The sequence below is a fragment of the Vipera ursinii genome (assembly GCF_947247035.1).
Source record: "Vipera ursinii genome assembly, chromosome: 15".
Lineage (NCBI taxonomy): Eukaryota > Metazoa > Chordata > Lepidosauria > Squamata > Viperidae > Vipera > Vipera ursinii.
In genome coordinates, this window is record NC_139528.1 from 3,621,424 (window position 1) to 3,644,316 (window position 22,893).

The 22,893-nt window shown below is 48.5% G+C and overlaps 1 protein-coding gene across 1 annotated transcript; it reads left to right on the forward strand.

Annotated features, from left to right (window-relative positions):
- On the forward strand, positions 1-22,400 carry LOC310647035 (sodium/calcium exchanger 3-like; the record flags this gene model as incomplete). The annotated part of the gene is made up of 13 exons (XM_083373961.1): positions 1-65; positions 448-652; positions 1,301-1,420; positions 1,561-1,692; positions 3,018-3,081; positions 7,134-7,222; positions 7,369-7,460; positions 7,731-9,488; positions 14,026-14,132; positions 15,472-15,593; positions 16,249-16,348; positions 16,996-17,268; positions 22,024-22,400. The coding sequence occupies 13 exons, from the start codon at positions 1-3 to the stop codon at positions 22,398-22,400; spliced, it is 3,504 nt and encodes a 1,167-aa protein (XP_083230087.1).
- Positions 22,401-22,893: the final 493 nt, after the last annotated feature.

Sequence of the window (22,893 nt, forward strand, 5' to 3'; positions counted from 1 at the left end):
ATGCAGAAGCCACCCCCGGCGGCGAAGCGCCCCCTAGCGGCCGCCGACGGAACTCGCAAGGATGGGTTTTGGGGGGGAGGGGGAGAAAGAGAGAGAGAGAGGGGGGGCCCCCGGGAGGTTTCTCCCTTCTGCAGCTTGATCCGTCCTCTGCTCCCCTCATCCTCGCCGCAGGAGAGAAGGAGGAGGGTTAGGGGTTCAAAAGAGTCCGGCTTTGGGGCGGGGGGGGCGGCGGGGGAAGTGCAGTAGCAGGGAGTTCCGCAGCCCCCCTCTGCGCCGCCAGAGGGATCTTGACTCTTCCTTGAGCGGGCTGTGTGTTTGTGTGTGTGTGTGTGTGTGTGTGTGTGTGTGTAGACGAAGCACCCCCTCTTCCTCCCCTTCCTTGTTGGGGGTGGGTTGGGTTGGGGGGAACCTCACCTCTCCTGAACTGCTCCCCCCCTGCTTTTGTAGCTCGCCTTTCCTCCAGTCCAAAGCGCTCGAGGCGGCCTACCAAAGTCGGCCCAGCCTCTCGGCCCAGCCCGGCTTCCGAAGCCCCGCTCGAAACACCAAGCCTGCAGTTGGACCGACTACAAGCCCCAGCAGCCCCGGCCAGCGGGCTAAAGGACTACAAGTCCCACTGCCCGCAGCCTCAGGGAGGGAAAGCAAAGCCGCTGGCGTTGGCGCGCGCCGTTTAGCGCAGCGTTTCCCAACCTTAGGAACTTGAAGATGCGTGGACTTCAACTCCCAGAATTCCCCAGCCAGCATAGCTGGCTGGGGAATTCTGGGAGTTGAAGTCCACGCATCTTCAAGTTCCTAAGGTTGGGAAACGCTGGTTTAGCGACCCATTCCACCCCCTTTTGCACAATCTCTCACCCGCGAGACCTTCACCCCGTCTTTCTTCCAACCCGATCCGGGTCAGAGGCGTCGTGCGAATGCACATCTTGGCCCCGATCGAGTTCAAAGCATCGCGCGGATGCGGGGAAGTCGGTTTTTCTGGATTCTTTTTCCATCTCTCTCTCTCTCTCTCTTTCTCTCTCCTTCCCCTCTGCCGTCTTTCCCGGACCGTGCGGGGGGGGGGGAAGGGTCTGCTGGGGTTGGGGTGAAGGCTGCTGCAAATTTAACTCTCCCTCCTTCCGTCGGGGGAGGCTGGGAGGGGCTGATGGATCCCAAGGTTACCTGCCTGGAAAGAGAGAAGGGGACGCAAGCTGGAAGCGACCAAAGCTTAGTTGATCGGGAGCAGCAGGATCCCCCCCCTTTCCTCCCCCCCCCCCGCTGTATTGCAGAAGCGGCGAGCGGTGCCCCCCCCTCTCCCCTTTTTACGAAGCTCTCCGGGTGGAGCGGCCAACGAGGCACAGATACAGCATCTTCGGGGCCAGCCGACATTGGCTGTATCCCCCCCCCTTCTACGCCCCGCCGCTTGATCTATGGGATCCGTTCTTGCTTTGTAAGCAAAACCGAGGGGGGGGGAGCGAGAGGAGAGCCGGAGGGGGGGGAGAAAGAGAGAGAGAGCCGAGCCGAGCAAAGCCACGCCAGGCAGCTAAAGCCAGGATTCATTGCAACGCGCCCCCCACCCCACCCCCCCAGGTCTTTCAAGCTTTGCCTCCCCAGCTGGGCGAGTGGGCACCGATCCCCAGGGGGAAGCGGCTAGACGACCCCCCCAACACCTCACCCCACTGCCTCCGTCGCTTCTCTCCGACTCATCACCACCACCACCAGGTAAGCAAATTAGGAAATTAACAAAAATAAGAAGTGCGGGGTGGCGGAAGGGAAGGGAAGGGAAGGGAAGGGAAGGGAAGGGTAGGAAAGGAAGGAAGGAAGGAAGGAAGGAAGGAAGGAAGGAAGGAAGGAAGGAAGGAAGGAAGGAAGGAGGCAAGGAAGGAAGGAAGGAAGGAAGGAGGGAAGGAAGGAAGGAGGGAAGGAAGGAAGGAAGGAAGGAAGGAAGGAAGGAAGGAAGGAGGCAAGGAAGGAAGGAAGGAAGGAAGGAGGGAAGGAAGGAAGGAAGGAAGGAAGGAACGAGGCAACGAAGGAAGGAAGGAAGGAAGGAAGGAAGGAGGGAAGGAAGGAAGGAAGGAAGGAAGGAAGGAGGCAAGGAAGGAAGGAAGGAAGGAGGGAAGGAAGGAAGGAAGGAAGGAGGCAAGGAAGGAAGGAAGGAAGGAAGGAAGGAAGGAAGGAAGGAAGGAAGGAAGGAAGGAAGGAAAAGCCAATTGCGGAGGAATCCGTTTCTAAAGGTGTCTTCCTCTTCCTCCTCCCTTCCCCCCCCCCGGGCTTTTCCCAGCGGACCGAGAAAGTTGACGGATGAGCGGTTTGGGAGGGGGAATCCGCACTACAAATTTTAAAAGAGGGGTGGGGTGGGGGGGCGAACCGACCACCTCCGACAGGCAAAAGGAGATTTGACAGCAGCGAGAAAAGAAACGGAGGATAAAACTCTGCATGAATTTCTCCAGAGAGGAGAAACGAAGTCGGAGGGCCCCCCCCAAAAAAAAACAAACTATAGATAAAGGGGAGGCCAGGCGAAGCTTATTTTTGGGGTGGCGGCAGCCGAGAGGAGAAACCCCCACCCCCCACCGCGAAGAGAAATTGGCCCAGCCCAGAATAAAGGGTCTTAGGATGGAAGAGCTGGTTTGGGGTTGGGGGCGTCCTCCCGCTGCCCCCTCCCAAATGTGGGTCACGCACCTCGGGGCACCCCAACAGCCAGAAAGAAGTTTGAGGAGGGGGCACTGCAGATTTTTAGCCTGGGCTTATCCCATTGGAGGATTCCTTTCCCCCCCCCCCACACACACACCTCATCACTTTCTCGCAATCAAAACAACTGCTAGTGTCAAAAGGATTCAAGTGGATTCTTTCCCCTGCATGAGCCGAAGGTGATGTGTTGGTGCGTGTTTGTGGGTGTTTGTGTGATGCTGGACTCCTTCATGGGTTAGGGATGAGCAACAGGGTTTGAGAAAGAAGGACACCCCCATGGAGAAGGAAGGGGGCCAAGGGGGAGGGCACCGCCTGGCACCACACACCATGAATTAAACCATTCTCCTTTCTTTGCCCAGCTGCTTTTGCCGGACACGCTTTGTGAGCGGGGTGCACAAGGGAGAGGGCCGGTTGAGTTTGAGGGTACGTCTGTGGGTCCCAACTGGGGCACCTCCCTGATCAATGGGCCCCTGCCAGCGCACCCCTCCGGGTGCCGCAGATCCAGCAGGCAGTGTGGGACATTGGGGTTTGCGGCATAGCACACGTGGAGCGACACAAAACAAGCTGAGGCCAGACCCTGTAGCTTCAGGGCATGGCAAAGATAGGTCTGGGGTTTTGTGAGCATGCCACATGCTCGGGAGGTGCTGGCAATGTGCCAGCCAGGAGCTGCCCTGGCATGTGGCAGGGCTTCCCACTGAGCCGGTGGCTGGCACTGAATGGGTCTGTTTGCAGCTGGCCATCCCAGCGCAAGAGCCTTCCTGAGCATCTGCAAAGGGCAGCCCTTGGGGAGACCTGTGGCCATGTGCCTGCGCATTTCCAGGTGCTTCTAAACCACCCAGAGATTGCTCAGACCCGACGCTGATACGGGGTGGCCCCATAGCTGCTAATCTCCTGCAATCCAGCCCCCGTCTTCCCTAATCCAACCTAGATTTTTGTTTTTTCCCTTACGAGGCTCCGGCTGTCTCCACACGTTCACTGCAGCAGTGTGCTGATGCTACAAGCACATTTTCTTACTGCTGTGTCTAAAACCCGAGGCCGGCTTAGTTAGATAGAGAGGCTTAAGAATCTCCGCTGCAAAGAGCAGAGTGCCTTTTTTAAAGAAAAGGGGTGGTGGTGTTTGAATGGGGTCAGTAAGGGGGGGGGAGATAGGGGGGTGGGAACAGTCCAGGATCCTGCTCAGGCAGAGGGGATACGGAGGTGGGTCCCTCAAACTTTCATGCCTGGCTTGCTCCATGCTCTGGGGACGCGGAGTCAGGAGGAGGGTAGAAATTTGGGCACATTTTAAAAGAGGACGACGAAGAAGAAATGCGTTTAAAATCACCCGGGGTGAGGTGGGGAGGGGGCTGCAGAGCTTGGGAGAGATTTGGCAAGGAGCCCGTCTAAAACTGGGGGAGAAAACTGGAGGGTTTGGGGTGCAGAAAAGTCCCCGCAGGAAAATAAAAATACGGCAGGACTGGATTAACGGAAAGGGATCATAAGGCAGATTGCCACCCAGGGGCTGTTTTAGGACAGGAAGGGATTGAGAGAGGATCGGAACTTGCAAAAAATCTCTTTTTAACCCACCAGTCGGTAGTGGGGGGGGGTGTCAGAGCCCCGACCTCAGTTTTGGCAGAGGGGAGATCAAAGAATCGGTTAAAACTAGCCAATTTGGTCTAGAGATTAAGGCGCCGAGCTAGAAACCAGGAAACTGGGAGTTCTAGTCCTGCCTTATGAAAGCCGGCTGGGTGACTTTGGGCCAATCACTAGGAGACGGTGAGTTCTAGTTCTGCCTTAGGCATGAAAGCTGGCTGGGTGACTTTGGGCCAATCACCAGGAGACGGTGAGTTCTAGTCCCGCCTTAGGCATGAAAGCTAACTGGGTGACTTTGGGCCAATCACCAGGAGACAGTGAGTTCTAGTTCTGCCTTAGGCATGAAAGCTGGCTGGGTGACTTTGGGCCAATCACTAGGAGACGGTGAGTTCTAGTTCTGCCTTAGGCATGAAAGCTGGCTGGGTGACTTTGGGCCAATCACCAGGAGACGGTGAGTTCTAGTTCTGCCTTAGGCATGAAAGCTGGCTGGGTGACTTTGGGCCAATCACTAGGAGACGGTGAGTTCTAGTTCTGCCTTAGGCATGAAAGCTGGCTGGGTGACTTTGGGCCAATCACTAGGAGACGGTGAGTTCTAGTTCTGCCTTAGGCATGAAAGCTGGCTGGGTGACTTTGGGCCAATCACTAGGAGACGGTGAGTTCTAGTTCTGCCTTAGGCATGAAAGCTGGCTGGGTGACTTTGGGCCAATCACCAGGAGACGGTGAGTTCTAGTCCCGCCTTAGGCATGAAAGCTAACTGGGTGACTTTGGGCCAATCACCAGGAGACAGTGAGTTCTAGTTCTGCCTTAGGCATGAAAGCTGGCTGGGTGACTTTGGGCCAATCACTAGGAGACGGTGAGTTCTAGTTCTGCCTTAGGCATGAAAGCTGGCTGGGTGACTTTGGGCCAATCACCAGGAGACGGTGAGTTCTAGTCCCGCCTTAGGCATGAATGCCAGCTGGGTGACTTTGGGCCAATCACCAGGAGACGGGGAGTTCTAGTTCCACCTTAGGTATGAAAGCCATCTGGGTGCATGGGCCAGTCCATCTCTCTTTAGATCCAACACACCTCACAGGGTTGTTGTGGGGAAAATAGGAGGACAGTGTCTTTGTTATCTTTGCTACCTTGAGTTATTTTACAAATGTTAATAATAAAAGGCGGGATATAAATTAAATAAAGTTAGCCAATGATCGGGCTTGCTTTTTTCCAAAGGTACAAAATTCCGCAGACCTCAAGAAGCAGCTCTTTAAATCCCACACAGACTCATCCAGAGCCTAGCTGATCAAACGCGAGGCTGATTAATAATTAAACTAATATTTATTACCCAGATTTGGCATCCGGGCGCTGGACAACCGTTCAGCTTCAAGAAATGGCCCAGCCAGAAGATTTACAATTTATAATTTACAATCCAACTGATCCAATTTTTTTTTTAAATCCCCCTGCTCGGTATTTTAACCCTTCATCTCTCGGAAGCAAATTTGCATTGACAGCTTGGAAAATTAAATTTCTCCTCCTTAATTCTTTTCTTTTTTTGGGGGGGGGGAAGGTGAAGATCTGAATCCAATCGTCAACATTAAGAATTACTAAAAGAATATTTGGCCTGTATTGCAGAATTGGTAGGATGGATGCCAGAACAATCAAATGGCTTCGGCAGCATTTACTGTATAATGAGAAAGGATGCACAGTGTTGACACAGGAATGTTTTTCAGTATACAAATGCCCGGGGTTAAAATGATAATTGCCAGTCTTGCCTTTCCGTAACCATCAGCTGGGGATGATGGGAAATAGAATCTGCAATGGCCCAGGCTTGTTAGAATACCAGTCACCCTAAAAGAATAATCAATCAATAGATAATTAGATACTATGTGCAAGATAAATAAACAATTACAAACAATAAACAATCAGTAGATAATAAATAAATAATAAATAGAAAATGGACAATTAGCTATTAAGTCAGTAACCAATAGACAGTTGATAGATAACAAATACATAATACGGTAAGTAGAAATTGATAATTAGATAATAATAGAGCTGAGGATGAGACTCTAGATAACCAATAAATAGACAATCGATATCTAGATAAGTAAATAAGAGAAACCAATGAGATACTAGATAAATAAATAATAATTAGACAAATAGAAATCAATGAGATACTTGATAAATAAATAACAATTGATAAGGAGATAAAGGAGATCTTAGATAAATAAACAATTTATAATTAGATGATCAATAATAGGAATCAATAATTAAATGCCAGATAGACAATTGATAAACAGTAGATAGTAAAAGAGTTGACAATAATGGATCAGTAAATAATCGCACGACCTCTATAAATGGCATGTGCTAAATAAATAGTCAATCAATTGTCCTAAATAAATTCAGAGCTCTGGATTCCAAGAAAAAAGGGCAGACGCCCTTCGTTCGTCTGTGTGGAGGAAGAAGTGAGGGGGGAACAACAGCAGAGAGCGAAGCGAAGCAGCGGTTAATCTGAATTAATGATGGGCAGGTGCGGTTGGCTGAGAACATGCTTTTGCACTTTGGTGTCATCGTTTTGTGTGCGCTGGGAAAGAGATGCCATAATAGCTTAATTGCTCTGGCATCCTATTTTCCTGCCACTACAAGGTAAAGTCAGGAAACCGAGATTTTTATCTCGGTAGAAATGATCGCTCCCAATATCTCCTTGCCTGCAAATCTGGGCGTTCCCCACCAGCTCCAGTCAGAGCTGAGGAAGCTTCTTGGATGGGGAAGCGAAACGTCTTCAAAGAAAAACAAGCCTCGTGAAAAACAAGCATCTTTGGGATAATAGGTACCCGGATGACGGAGAGTCTCCATAGATACAGCGAAGCGTTCTTACGACCAACGGGGGTTAAGTTGGAGGACCGTCTTTATACGTGTGTCCCCTGTCTCAGGAAGTTCTCGCCTCCAAGGTCACCTCCCCCGGGATGTTCTCACGCTAGTTATGATTCAGCCGGAGTGTAATTACGGCCCAGATCAGGATGTGAGGCACACAATGGTTTGTGTTGGCTGTCAAGAGGGCAGAGGCAGAAAGGCAGGCTCAGGTCCAGATCAAGCTGACCGGCTTCCAAATGCTCCTGGACAACCGCCAGGCGAGATGTCCGTGGCTCTTCTCTTTTCTGCTGGCAGAAGCTTCAACGGGTGAAGTTGTTGGTCTCCATCCAAACCCAGCTGGCAGAGAATCAGCCCCTTGGGATGCGGGTCTTACTCCCAAGTAGGCCGTCAGTGTGTTCTAAGATAGGCGGACTTCAACTCCCAGAATTCCAGTAGGCCTGGCTGGGGAATTCTGGGAGTTGAAGTCCACCCATCTTAAAGTTGCCAAGGTTTGAGAAGCACCGAAAGGATAACTTTGTGAGCCGCGTGGCGTGTTTGCGATACACCTCTTGGTGGTCCTCAAATGTTCTCCAGCCATGATGCCACCATGTCAAATCCTCAGAGAGGCCCAACTATCCGTCCTGGTCTCTGTTACTCTTTCTTTCCTCTCTTCCCAGAGTCAACTTCTCCATCATGTCTCCGGTGAAGACCACGATCCTGTTCTTGGCTCTCTTCCTCCCGTCGCTGCTTGCTACAGTGGACGACGCCTTGGGCCCACCCAGGATTGGGTCTAGTCCCGACGGCGGCAACCGTAGCTCCAAATGTCAGGAAAGCACCGAGTGCCAGGAAGGCGTGATCTTACCTGTGTGGCTCCCTCAGAATCCTTCCGTCGGGGATAAGGTGGCCCGGGCCATCGTTTACTTTGTGGCCCTCATCTATATGTTCCTCGGCATGTCCATCATTGCTGACCGCTTCATGGCCTCCATCGAAGTGATCACCTCGCAGGAAAAGGAGATTGCCATTAAGAAACCCAACGGCGAGACCACCACCACCACCATCCGGATCTGGAACGAGACGGTCTCCAACCTCACCTTAATGGCCCTGGGCTCCTCGGCCCCCGAGATCCTCCTCTCCATCATTGAGATCGTGGGTCACGGCTTTCATGCTGGCAACATGGGTCCCAACACCATCGTGGGCAGCGCTGCCTTTAACATGTTCATCATCATTGCCATCTGCATCCATGTGGTCCCTCAAGGGGAGATACGGCGCATCAAACACTTGCGGGTTTTCTTCGTCACGGCGGCCTGGAGCATCTTTGCTTACATCTGGTTGTATCTCATCCTGGCCTGGTTCTCTCCCGGCGAGGTAGAACTATGGGAAGGTCTTCTCACCTTCCTGTTTTTCCCAGTCTGCGTCCTCCAAGCTTGGGTGGCTGACCGGAGACTCCTCTTCTACAAATATGTCCACAAAAGGTACCGGGCCGATAAATCGCGGGGCCTCATCATCGAGAGCGAGGGTGACATCGGCTACCCCAAAATGGACATCGAGATGGATAACTCGCTAAAGGAAGGCTCTGAAGGTCTGGGGGATACGGGTAAGGATCAAGACGAGGAGGCCCGCCGGGACATGGCTCGGACCTTGCGGGATCTGAAGCAAAAGCACCCCGAAAAGGACATGGAACAACTGATCGAAATGGCCAACTATCACGTACTCGTCCAGCAGCAGAAGAGCCGAGCTTTCTACCGCATCCAAGCGACTCGCATGATGATCGGAGCGGGGAACATCCTCAAGAAACACGCGGCCGATCAGGCCCGCAAGGCCATCAGCTTGCCGGAGGTCCAGACAGAGGAAGACGAGTCGGTGACAAGGGTCGGTTTCGAGCCAGCCCATTATCAGTGCTTCGAGAACTGCGGCTCGCTGGTCCTGACAGTGGTCCGCCGAGGAGGGGACCTGGCCTGCGTCTCTGTGCGAGTGGACTTCCGTACAGAGGATGGGACGGCAAATGCCGGCTCCGACTACGAATTTGCAGAGGGCACCTTGCTCTTCAAGCCGGGGGAGACGCACAAGGAGCTCCGGGTGGGGATAATTGACGATGATATTTTCGAAGAGGACGAGTATTTTTACGTTCATCTCAGCAACGTCCGGGCCAGCTGGGCCGAGCCGGGCCCGGCACCTCCTCCGAAAGCTTGTCTTGCACCCTCCAAGATGGCCACCGTGACGATCTTCGACGACGACCATGCGGGCATCTTCACCTTCGAGGGACCCTCGATGCGAGTGAGCGAAAGCGTAGGCGTGGTGCACATCAAAGTGCTGCGTACGTCGGGGGCCCGCGGGCGAGTGGCCATCCCCTACCACACCATCGAGGGCACGGCGAAAGCCGGGGAGGATTACGAGGAAGTCGCCGGCAAAGTGGAGTTTCAGAACGACGAGACGGTGTAAGAGCACGGTGTGGGGAGCCCGATGGAAAGGGGAGGGGAGGGGAATGTGTGGGGGAGGAGGGAGAATGGCTGTGGACGCAGGGGGTCCTCGACTTACTTTATTCACTTATAAAATTGGTTTGCCACCCGTCTTTTTTCTAAAAAATGTTTGAAAAAATATGAAAGCTGTGACTCGTCAAAAGGCAATGGATAAGCAGGAGCCCGTTGCCAAGTGTCTGAATTCTGACGGGGAGGCTGCGACGGTTAAGTATGAAAAACGGTCACCAGTCACTTTTTTAGCAGTTGCTAAATGAACCATTGTAAGTCAAGGACCCCGAAAAGGAAGAGAGACAGCATACAGCAGATCACAACAAGGAGTGTGGCCTCCTCAGTGGTGGCACCATAGTTGCGTTTCAGTGGCTGTTCATTGTTGCCAAGATTTCTAAAGCGCCTTGAAGCACAGGCCAGAAATTACAAAGCCCATCATCCAATTCCCAAACAATTACAGGTTTCGTTTCCTCCTTCTTTAGTTCTGCGAGGTCTTAAATATCAGACACATGCCCACTTCCATGCTTCCAACTACTCCGTTTTTATCTCCACTCGGAGTATTACGGAGTATTGATATTCAAACTTTTCTGGTCTTTCGGTACCCCGTTTGTCAGATTTAACTGTTTTTAATTTGTTTTAATGGGTTTTTCAGGCAGGAAGGACTTGGCTACTGTGGGAATTAGATGTTGGTAGATGATAAATGTTTATAATAATCAAGGAAAGATATAAGCCACAGGAGAGGTCAGCCATGGATGTGTTTTCACTACATTTTGGTACAAAATGTTTGGGTTTTTTTAATTATTATTATTATAGCGCAAACTCCAAAAACTTCTGTGTGTCAAGTTGCCGACACATTTAAAAAACTGTTTTCTAGTTTTACTTCCTTTTTCAAGATGGTGAACAAAGCATCATTTTTTTAAAAAAAATAAATAAATCAGGAAATAGGCAGGTTTATGTTCACGGAATTTGGTGCCACTCATTCTCCCCAGTCCAGCCCACCCTGCAGGGCTGTTATGGAGAAAATTTAGAGGAGAAAAATGAAGATTTTTTTAAAAAAGACATTGGAAAGAATTACACTTCATGCTTACTGATAAACTCCTTGACTTACAACCACAATGGGGCCAGGATTTTTATTGCTAAGCAAGGCAGTTGTTCAGTGAGTGGCACCCAATTTTATAACCCTTTTTTGCCACAGTTGTTAAGCCAATTGCGCAGGTTTTGTAGACTGCGTTAAAACATGGCTCATCCAGGTGTTGCTTTGTTTTATTGCTATTTCCGACAACAGCTTCTCTACTGCTGAATTGTACTGACCCTCTGTGGCTTACAGGATCATAAAACAGCCATAAAATCAACATACATCATTCATAATCAAATAATATTTAAAAACAACATTACAGGTAGTCCTCAGTTACAGGCTGCCTGGTGCAAGAATCAGATGGATGGATGGATAGATAGATAGATAGATAGATAGATAGATAGATAGATAGATAGATAGATAGATAGATAGATAATTGAAAGGATAAAGAGATGAAATGAGATGAGATGAGATGAGATAGATACATAGACAGACAGACAGACAGACAGATGTTGCATGGATGGATGGATGGATGGATGGATGGATGGATTGATACATAAATAGACATACAGATGGATGGATGAAGATATAGATGGGTGGATGGATAGATGGATGGATTAAGATATAGATTGTTAGAGGAATGGATGGATGGATTAAGATATAAATAGATAGTTGGATTGATGGATGCATAGATATAGATAGATAACATAGATGGATGGACAGACCAACAGGTGATGGATGGATTTAGACAGATGTTAGAAGGTAGATAGATGGATAGATATAGAATGATTGAGATAGATCGACAGAGAATGAGATAGATGGAATAGATAAATAGATTAGATGAGACAGAAATAGAGATATGAGAGAGATTATGTATGTATGTATGTATGTATGTATGTATGTATGTATGTATGTATGTATATGAGAGAGAGATAGGCAGGATGAGATAAGTAGAATAAGAGAGGTTGAAAGATTAAATATAGAATGAAATAGATTGATAGGATGATAGAGATTGAGATAGATTGATATGCAGAATGAGAGAGAGAATCTCTTTATTAAGATCATGTTTTGTGTTGATACTATAGTCTGTTATGAAAAGTATGCAAGTGGCTCCCAAGAGTTACCGTAGTTCAATCCATGGCACTTTATCCATGCTCAGGGCTACCTTTGTTTCATGCTAAAAACACAACCCTTCCAGCAGAAGAAGGGCTGCCGGGGGGGGGGGGGCTTGGAGAGGCGTCTCCCCGTCTCAAACCATTTTCCACCCTGGCTCCCTTCAACCCAGCCGGCCTCTCCACCCCTCCAGCCTCTGACACATGGCATTAATTTCTGGAAAGGTTCAATCTTCCCTCTGCCAAGCATCGCCTCGCTCAGCCTCCCCATTTGAGAGACATTGACCTAATTGGCGAGAGCAGCGAGGGGGAGACACTGGGTCAACAGGAGGGTGTGAAAACTCGGGGAGGGGGAGACCCACAAGCCGGCCCAGAGCGGAAGAGGGGATGGGCGCCATGGCATGTGGGGAGGGTGCCATGCCCGGGCGAGAGGAAGGTGCCAGACGGGATTGAGGAGGCGCAGAAAGTTTGAAGCTAGCAACAGGCTGAGAAATGCAGCCCCCTCCATCCAAAATAACCCAGCGTTAACCCTTTTTTCCTCCTTTAACCTAGTTTGGGTTTGTTTCGGCAGACCGGCATGAAACCTGCAAAGTTTTCTGTATCTGTTGATCACGTTTGTGAGGGGGAAAAAAATTGTAAGGACGGGAGAAAGAAATATATCTGAAAAAAAATGCTCTTTCTGCGGCCCGGGCTGAGATTCACAAAGCTGAGTGGTTTTCCTTTCCTCGACTTTGACGCGCAGGTAGTCCTGGACTTACAACCGTTCATTTAGTGACTGTTTGAAGTTACAACGGCCCTGGAAAAAAAAGCGACTTAGGGCCAGTTTTCCCGCGGTTACGACCGTTGCCGTATCTCCACGGTCTTGTGATCAAAATTCAGACGCTCGGAAACCGGCCTTGTACACATGGCGCGTTGCAGTGTCCCAGGGTCACGCAAAGTTCTGACACGCAAAGGTCAAGGGGGGAAGCCTGGTTCACTTAATGACCACGTTGCTCACTTAGCAACGGCAGTGATCCGTGTGGCCAGAAAGATCGTAGAATGGGGCAATGTCTCGCTTAGCCGCAGAAATTTTGACCCTCCATTCTTGTCGTAACCATCTATCAAAGTGGTCTAGTTGCGCCTTTAATCTTATCTATAAGCTGATTTTCCAACTGATTTTCCTGAGGTTTTGGCAGTCCAGAGAGGTTGAGCAGGGCAGCTGTCACTGGGGGTCCTGGCTATAAATCCCTTGCATATGTTAATTCTCTTGGGCTATCCATCTTTTTTTTCTTTTTTCCTTGCTCATCCCGCTCATCGGAAAGGACCTGAGGGACAAATATGCCTGCCTTGTCATCTCTCCGAAGCGTGGCAGTCAAATGGCTGCCGACAGATGTGACACCCCTGGGAAGCGGAGCAAAGTTTCGCGGCCTCGGGAGAAAGCGAATAAATAAATAAAATAATAAACATAAACATAAAATCAGAAACGATTTTCTTCACGTTAACCGGAGGCCACGAGTGGAAAAAAAAATTTGCAGAGAAAATATTATCAGCGCAGAGTTGCAGTTTGTTTATAACTGCCGGGAAACATTCAAGTGGTCCATAACTTACGACCGTAATCCGGATCGGAATTTCCGTTGCTAAGCCAGGCAGTTAGTCAGTGAGTTACACCCCATTTTATGATTTGCCCGAGTGGTTATGCAAATCGCTGCAGCTGTTAAGCTGTTAAGAGTCCAAAGTTTATGTTGCTAAGTGAGACACTTCATACGTGAGTTTTGCCCCCTTGCCACAGTTATTAAGTGAGTCACTGCAGTTCTTAAGTTAGTAACCTGATCATTAAGCAAATCCAGCTGCGCCATTGACTTTGATTGTCGGCATAAGATCATAAATGAGGATCCTATGATCCCGAGATCACACACACACCAGTTGCCAAGCGCCTAAATTTTTATCACATGACCACGGGGGATACTGCAACGGTCGTAAGTGTGAGGACTGCCCATAAGTCACTTTTTTCAGTGCTGTTGTAACTTTGATCGCTAAACAAAAGGTTGTAAGTCCAGGAGTATTTGTAGTTTTGCATGCTGAACAAAAAATGTGCCAAGACTTAACGAATTCGTTTGTTGTTGTGTCCAAGTTGCTTTTATCAGCGCTGGAAAAGCTTTGTAGGCTCCGTGGTTTTTTTAGCCCCAGAAAGTTGGAAAACTGAGAAGCATTTTTTTTTTAAAAAAAAAGAAAAGTTGCAAACATTTTGGGGCAGAGGTTTTAAGTGTTTGTCCTGCCTACCTTTGACGATGTTGGAGGTTTACTTTGAACTGGTTTCTCTCTCTCTCTCTCTCTCTCTTAGAAGATACATCGAGATTAAAATTATTGACGATGAGGAGTATGAAAAAAATAAGAATTTTCACCTGGAATTGGGACCTCCAGTCATCTTGGACATTGGACTCCGGCACGGTAAGGATAGGAAGATGGAAAGAAAAACGTCAATAAGCTTTTGTAACATGTTGAAAGTTGTCTGATAAATGCCTGGCTCTCTAGACATCACGAACTACAAGCCCCAGAATCCCTTGCAGTCTTTTCAGCAATTTTGGGAGGATCACAGGGTCCCAACTGAGGAGGAGGAGGAGGAGGAGGAGGAGGAGGAGGAGGAGGAGGAGTCCTACAAATTATTAGAGGGCTGCAAGGATTGTAAAGGGACGCGGTGGCTCAGTGGGTTAGGACACTGAGCTTGTCGATCAGAAGGTCGGCAGTTTGGCGGGTCGAATCCCGAGTGCCGCGTAATAGAGTGAGCACCTGTTACTCGTCCCAGCTTCTGCCCACCTAGCAGTTCGAAAGCACGTAAAAATGCAAGTAGAAAAATAGGGACCACTACGGTGGGAAGGTAACAGCGTTCCGTGCGCCTTTGGTGTCTAGTCATGCCGGCCACATGACCACGGAGACGTGCTCGGACAAACGCTGGCTCTTCGGCTATGAAACGGAGATGAGCACCATCCCGTAGAGTCGGAAACGACTAGCACGCATGTGCGGGGGGAACCTTTACCTTTACCTTTAAGGATTGTAAGTATTATAAGTATTTTGTAGATAGATAGATAGATAGATAGATGATAGATAGGTAGGTGATAGGTAGATAGATAGAGGATGGATAGATGGATGGATGGATAGATAGATAGATAGATAGATAGATAGATAGATAGATAGATAGATAGATAGATGATAGATAGATAGATGATAGATGATAGATAGATAGATAGATAGATAGATAGATAGATAGATAGATAGACAGACAGACAGACAGACAGACAGATAGATAGATAGATAGATAGATAGATAGATAGATGGATAGATAGATGAATGATAGATAGGTAGATAGATAGAGGATGGATAGATGGATGGATGGATAGATAGATAGATAGATAGATAGATAGATAGATAGATAGATAGATGATAGATAGATAGATAGATGGATAGATGGATGGATAGATAGATAAATGATAGATAGATAGATAGATAGATAGATAGATAGATAGATAGATAGATAGATAGAAGAGGAGGAGGAAAAGGACTGTGGGGTCTTTGGTGCTCTTAAACCTTAGTTGTTTTCTTGCAGACGTTTCATGACCCAACTAGGTAACATCATCAGTGTTAGAAAAGTGCAAACCCCACTTCCTTTTAGCATAGCTGGCTGAGGAATTCTGGGAGCTGAAGTCCACAAGTCTTAAAAGTTGTCAAGGTTGCAGACCCCTGTCCTAGGCCGCTCCGTCACCCATCTTCTTTTCCCCCCATCCTATCCTAGGTGACACCAACGAGAATCAACTGCCCCCAGGAGAGGAGGAAAAAGTTGCTAAGATGGGGTACCCCAGTTTGGGAGAAAACGCCAAACTTGAAGTCATTATTGAGGAGTCTTACGAGTTCAAGGTAAATAAAGAGACTTTCCCTTTCTCTCGTCCAAGTCTTCTTCGGGCCCGCCCATCCCAGTTCACTTCTCTTTCAAATTCAGGTAGTCCTCGCTTTACGACTGTTTGTTTAGTGACCCTTTGAAGTTTCGACGGCACTGGAAAAAAAGCGACCCAGGACCGTTGCAGCCTCCCCAGGATCACGTGATCCAAATTCAAACCCTTGGCAATTTGATTTGTGTTTACGACAGTCGCCGTATCCCGGAGGGTCACCTGATCCCCTTTTGCGACCGTCTGACGAGCAAAATCAATGAGGAAGCCAGATTCACTTCACAGACGTGTGACTGGCTTAAGAACTGCGGCGATTCCCTTCACGACCGTGGCAAGGAAGGTCATAAAATGAGGCAAAACTGACTTAACAGCAGTCACACTTAGCCACGTAAATTTTGGGCTCCATTCTGCCTGTAAATCGAGGATTACCTGTATTTTTTTTTCCAACATCCCTCTCGTCGTCCATGCCGTGCTGTGCTCGGTTCGCTTCCATCGGAGGCCACACCGAAGCAAAAAAAAAATCATCTTTAGATTGCTAAGGGGGAGGGGGCGGAGGGAAGGAAAGGAGCCCTCCCCCCAAGACCCCCCCACCCCATTTCACCTCTCCCCAACCTCTTCTCCTCCAGAGCACTGTGGACAAATTAATCAAGAAAACTAACCTGGCTCTCGTAGTGGGAAGCAGCAGCTGGAGGGAGCAATTCGTAAGCGCCGTGACGGTCAGTGCCGGTAAGGGAACTGAATTGAATTGAATTGAATTAAACTGAATTGAATTGAATCTAATTGAACTGAACTGAATCGAATCGAATTGAATCGAATCAAATGTAGTGGAATTGAATCTAATTGAATTGAATTGAACCAAATCAAATGTAGTGGAGTTGAATTGAATCGAATTGAATCGAATCGAATTGAATTGAATCTAGTTGAATTGAATTGAATCTAGTTGAATTGAATCTAACTGAATCGAATCGAATTGAACCTAATTGAATTGAATCTAGTTGAATTGAATTGAATTAAATGTAGTTGAATTGAATCGAATTGAATCGAATTGAATTGAACCTAATTGAATTGAATCTAGTTGAAATGAATTGAATCTAGTTGAATTGAATCAAATTGAATTGAAATGAATTGAATCAAAATGAATCAAATTGAATTGAATCGAATTGAACTGAATTGAATGCTTTACTTGGGGAAGTGTGATTCAACACACAAGGAGGCTTTTAAAAAGAGACTGGGTGGCCGTGGATCAGAAATAGTATCAGTCTCCCGCAAGAGCAGGGGGTTGGACTGGATGACCTCCTAAGGTCCCTTCCAACTCAACTACTGTTCCTGAGAGAGGCTGAATCCCTGTTTTTTAATGACCCCCCCCCCGACAGGTGACGATGAGGATGAAGACTCGGGCGAGGACCGTCTCCCTTCCTGCTTCGATTACATCATGCACTTCCTCACCGTCTTCTGGAAAGTTCTTTTTGCGTTCGTGCCACCCACCGAGTACTGGTGTGGCTGGGCCTGCTTCCTCGTCTCCATCTGCCTCATCGGGGTGCTGACGGCCCTCACCGGGGACCTGGCCTCTCACTTCGGCTGCACCATCGGCCTCAAGGACTCGGTCACCGCGGTGGTGTTCGTGGCGCTGGGTACCTCCGTGCCTGGTCAGTGATGGGTGGCAGAGGACATCTCACACACACACACACACACACACACACACACACACACACCAACAACAACACACAGGCCCAGGCACAGAGTGGGTCATGGGGATGGTGAGGAATCTGACCTGGGTTCCCATAATACCTTCCTCAACTTATAACATTCTTTAGTGCCCGTTTGAAGTTGCAACGGCACGGCCAAAAAGTCCACAGGTCTTAAAAAGTTGTCCCGTTTCACAAGGTAAAAGGTAAAGGTTCCCTCGCACGTGCGTGCTAGTCGTTTCCGACTCTAGGGGCCGGTGCTCATCTCCGTTTCAAAGCCGAAGAGCCAGCGCTTGTCCGAGGACGTCTCCGTGGTCATGTGGCCGGCATGACTAGACGCCAAAGGCGCACGGAACGCTGTTACCTTCCCACTGGAGTGGTCACTATTTTTCTACTTGCATTTTTACGTGCTTTCGAACTGCTAGGTTGGCAGAAGCTGGGACAAGTAACAGGCGCTCAGTCTAATCAATGGACAGGGATTCAGCACCATGGACAAAGGCACATTTCTCCTTTCCTTCCATGGATGCCCCTGGAGCAATGATGGGGATCCCCAACCTTTTAAGAAGTTACCCCAAAGGAAAGATTTAAAGATTTCAATGCATGGGCTTGGGTAAAGAGTGGGGGGCCCCCAGACTGAGTTTAGTTTCATTTAATTGACCCCTTGACTTAACAAACATTTGTTTAGAGACTGCTCAGAGAATAATAATAATAATAATAATAATAATAATAATAATAATAATAATAACAATAATAATAAAAACATTTGAAAAACATTGAAGGAAAATGTGATAACAACTTGACATGGGCATGGCTTAAGATGGGAACCATCAAGAAAGAAACAGAAGGCTTAATACTGGCTGCTCAAGAACAAGCACTACAAACTAATGCCATGAAAGCGAAGATACAAAAATCTACTGTCAATCCAAATTGCCGACTTTGCAACAACAAAGCTGAAACTGTTTCACATTTAATATGTGAGTGCAGCAAAATCGCGCAAACTGACTACAAAGCTAGACATGACCGACTTGCTAAACTAATCCACTGGGCATTGTGTAAAAAATACGACTTGCCTGTGTCCAAAAAGTCGTGGGAACATAGGGTGGAAAAAGTTGTCGAGAATGAGAGGGTGAAGATCTTGTCGGACTTCCGAATACAGACAGATCGCCATTTGGAAAACAACACGCCAGATATCGCAGTCGTAGAGAACCGAAGCATACAATTGATTGATATCGCTGTACCAGGAGATGCCAGAGTCGAAGAAAAAGAACTGGGAAAAATTACGAAAGACCACGACCTGGCCATTGAAACTGCGCGGTTATGGATGAAACGCGTAACAGTGACACCCATTGTCACTGTGGCACTGGGAACCATGTCCAAAAACTTTGCAAAACACATCAAGAAATTGCAGCTTCCTGCAATAACTCCAGCAAAGCCTGCGCTACTCGGAACATCTTACATTTTAAGGAGATACCTGGTTGATACCTAGGATGCTGGCAGCAACCTGTGTCAACCATGAGTGCCAGTCAATTTGAGTGTTCTGAGTTTCATGTTTTATGAATAAAAGTTTTATAATAATAATGAAGAGAAGAAGAAGAAGAAGAAGAAGAAGAAGAAGAAGAAGAAGAAGAAGAAGAAGAAGAAGAAGAAGAAGAAGAAGAAGAAGTTGGAAGGGACCTTGGAGGTCATCTAGCCCAACCCCCTGCTCCCAATTGTGTTCATAAGTCGAGGACTAGAAGTAAGTTGGGCTCTGCAGGCTGAATGAAAGCCAACCTCTTTGCGCCTTTAAAAAAAGAAACCAGAAATTGAATGGCATCAGAGAATTAGCAGTTAGCCCGCTCCATTTTGCAGAATGCTCTCTTGAAATAATCTCCGCTGTCCCCAGATACACCCCCTACATACCAATGCTTTGACAGCCCCCCCCCCCCCAAATAGAGCAAAACCTAAATTTGCTTTTGCTATTTTTAAGGAATCCTGACTCACTGGAAGGCAGCATCAGGACTCGTGGCTGAGAGAGCCCAGAAGTCAACTTGCTAAACACACAGCTGACAAAAACTCAACAACGCAGAAGCGGTGGGGTGAATTTGAAAGTGGGCTTGTGCAAAACGCCCTTCGCTTAACAGACAACAGGAAAACACAACCCTTGCAATTAAACCCAACCAAAAAAAAAAGAAAGAAAAAAGCCTCCGTATCTTTTTTTAGGACGATAGCGATAAGATTGCATCTCCGAACCGGTGAGCGGTGACGTGCAAATGTTCGCTTGCTCGCCTCTGCCAGCTCGTTTCAAACCCTCCCCCCAAAAAAATTTCTGATCAGTGACTTGGAAGTTAACGCTCTATTATTAGGGCAAACCTACTCATTCCCCCCAAAAAAGAGAATTTGGGAGTTAAATCCCTTTTCGGAAAGCGCGGGTCTGAAGGCTTGTGTGGCTTTGCAGAAGCTAAGCTGCAAGCATCTCTTGCCAGACCTCAGCTGCTTACTTTTTTTTTTTAAAAAAAATTGTTATTTATTTACAGGGAGCTCTTGACTTAAAACAGCTCATTTAGTGACTGTTTGAAGTTACCGCGGCACTGAAAAATGGCTGCTTGTCCAGTTGAAAAAATCTCGTTTGGGATAAAGGCCAGGCTGCCTTGAGTAGAGAGCAGAGTAAAAAAAATCTTTCGTTTAACTGGAACCGGGTGAGTTGCAGGCTTTTAAATCAACGTTGCTCCAACTTTGCAACTTTCAAGATGGGTGGACTTTAATTCCCAGAATTCCCTAGCCAGCACGCTGTGGATTGAAGTCCACAGGTCTTAAAAGATGATCACATTTGAGAAACGCTGGTTGAATCAATGGCCAGGAATGAACGGCTTTCAAGAGACGCCAAGCAACCGCTAATGTTGGCTAAATTGGCCGGTGTAATTTGAGACCAAAAGGCTGGAGGCCTTGCTTAATTGAACTGTTAATCAAAATCGCTTCCCTTGACAACCTCAAATAAATTCAACTTTATTTAGGAGGATTTAAAAAAAATCCCTCAAAATAACTGGAAGTTTATTCCTAGACAAAACGGAGGCTTTTCCTAGAAGCCTCTTGCCAAAAACAGTTCCAACGTCCCCTCCCACCCCCGCCAAACACACAGGTTCCTATCCCGAAACAGACATAAAGTATAATCTTGCCTCTGGGTCTTCAGAGGGGGCTGCACTACAACACCCATGTGCCCCAGCCTGCCTGGCTAAAGTTGAGGGGTGCTGGGAACGAACTTCTGCCCGATCTGGGGGGCTCCCAGATGCTGCATCTTGGGCTCGAGAAGCTAAAGGCTTGCTTAACAAATTGCTTCTAATGAGTAACAGTTGCTCAATTAATCCAAGCCAAATCATGTTAGTCAATTGCTTGGCACTAACATGAAACCGTGGCTTAATTTGGGGAGCTTGCACAAAACCCTTGAACTGTAGTTTCCCAGGTGGGCAAAGTAGGGAATAGCTAGCTCGGTGCTGACTTAACGATTATTCGTTTAGCGACCTAAGTTGCGAGATTGCTGAAAAACAGTGACCGGCAACCGGTCCTCATGCTTACGACCGTTGCAGCATCCCCGTGGTCACGTGATCAGAATCGGTGCATTGGCAACTGGCTTGGATTTATGACGGTTGCAACGTCCCGGGAGGGTGGTCACGTGAGAAATCATTTGCAACCTCCCTGTCTGTCTTCCGACATTCGGAGTTGGTGGGGAAGCTGGATTCCTTTAGCGGCCCCAGCAAAAAGAGGTTATAGGATTGGAGGGAGTGATGTGAATAGCTTGTTTAAGGACTGCATTGTTTATCAATAGAGGTTCCGGTCCTCATTGGGGTTGTTAAGTCAAGGATTACCTGTAATGAAGTCCACCCATTTTAAGATAGGTGGAGTTCAATTGCCCAGATTCCCCAGCTAGGCAATTCTGGGAGTTGAAGTCCACCCACCTTAAAGCATTCTGGCTGAGGAATTCCATGCAGCAATGGATGGAAACTAACCAAGGAGAGAAGCAACCTGGAACTAAGGAGGAATTTCCTGACAGTGAGAACAATTCACCAGTGGAACCACCTGCCTCCGGAAGCGGTGAACGCTCCAACACTGGAAGTTTTTAAGAAGAGACTGGACAGCCATTTGACTGAAATAGTCTAGGGCTTCCTGCCTGAGCAGGGGGTTGGACTAGATGACCTCCAAGGTCCCTTCCAACTTTATTATTATTGTTGTTGTTATTATTATTAAAAGGGACGCAGTGGCTCAGTGGGTTAGGACGCTGAGCTTGTCGATCAGAAGGTCGGCAGTTTGGCGGGTCGAATCCCGAGTGCCGCGTAGCAGAGTGAGCGCCTGTTACCCGTCCCAGCTTCTGCCAACCTAGCAGTTCGAAAACAAGTAAAAATGCAAGTGGGAAAATAGGGACCACTACGGTGGGAAGGTAACAGCGTTCCATGCGCCTTTGGCATCTAGTCATGCCGGCCACATGACCACAGAGACGTCCTCGGACAAGCGCTGGCTCTTCGGCTTTGAAACGGAGATGAGCACCGGCCCGTAGAGTCGGAAACGACTAGCACGCACGTGCGGGGGAAACTTTACCTTTATTATTATTGTTGTTATTATTATTAACCTCACTGTCCGCCGTCCGGAAAAAGGTGCCCCTTTGCCCCTCAAATTCCAGACGAGCCCCACAAACCCACATTCGTGGCTTGTCTCACTTTGAGCATCCTCTCTTGTCTCTTTTCCCAGATACCTTTGCCAGCAAGGTGGCTGCAATCCAAGACCAGTACGCCGACGCGTCCATCGGTAACGTGACAGGCAGCAACGCCGTGAATGTCTTCCTGGGCATTGGCGTGGCCTGGACCATCGCCGCCAGCTACTGGGCCAGCCAGGGGAAACCCTTCGAGGTGCAGCCGGGCACCCTGGCCTTCTCTGTCACCATCTTCACCATCTTTGCCTTCATCAGCATCGCGGTGCTGCTGTACCGGCGCCGGCCTCCGGTGGGGGGAGAGCTGGGCGGTCCCCGAACCCCGAAACTTCTAGCCACCCTGCTTTTCGTTAGCCTCTGGCTGGTCTACATCCTGCTAGCGGCTTTGGAAGCGTATTGCCATATTGAAGGCTTCTGAAGCGGCGGGTTCGAATCGAGACGCGTCTCCTTTCGGGGAATCCAGAAAAAGGACCTCACACCACTCGGAGAAACACATTCCCCGTGGAAACATGCAGGACGCCTCCCCCCCCCTTTTATTTTCCCTCTCTCCACCGTCCGTCCGATTTGGGGCGTGCTCGAGTCTCCATTTCAGCAGGGAGCTGGTGGGACACACACACACACACACACCACCACACACACACACCCCCCTCGGTTTTGGAGCACCCCAAGTCACGAGTTCGAGACGGTGTCTTGGAGAAGAGTTGGGGGAAGGAGAAGCTTTGGGGGAAAGCTGTCGTGTCCGTGGCTAAGCCCGAATGAGGGGTGGAAGAGACGGATTCGCCTCTGTCCAGTTTCTCCGTTATCCTGCATTTAATTGAAACAGCTCGGACCTTGGGCGGAAGAAAACAGCCCTTTTGGGCCAATGCTGAAGAATTTAAAAAAAGGGAGCAGGATCGGTTGCCTCTCTCCTC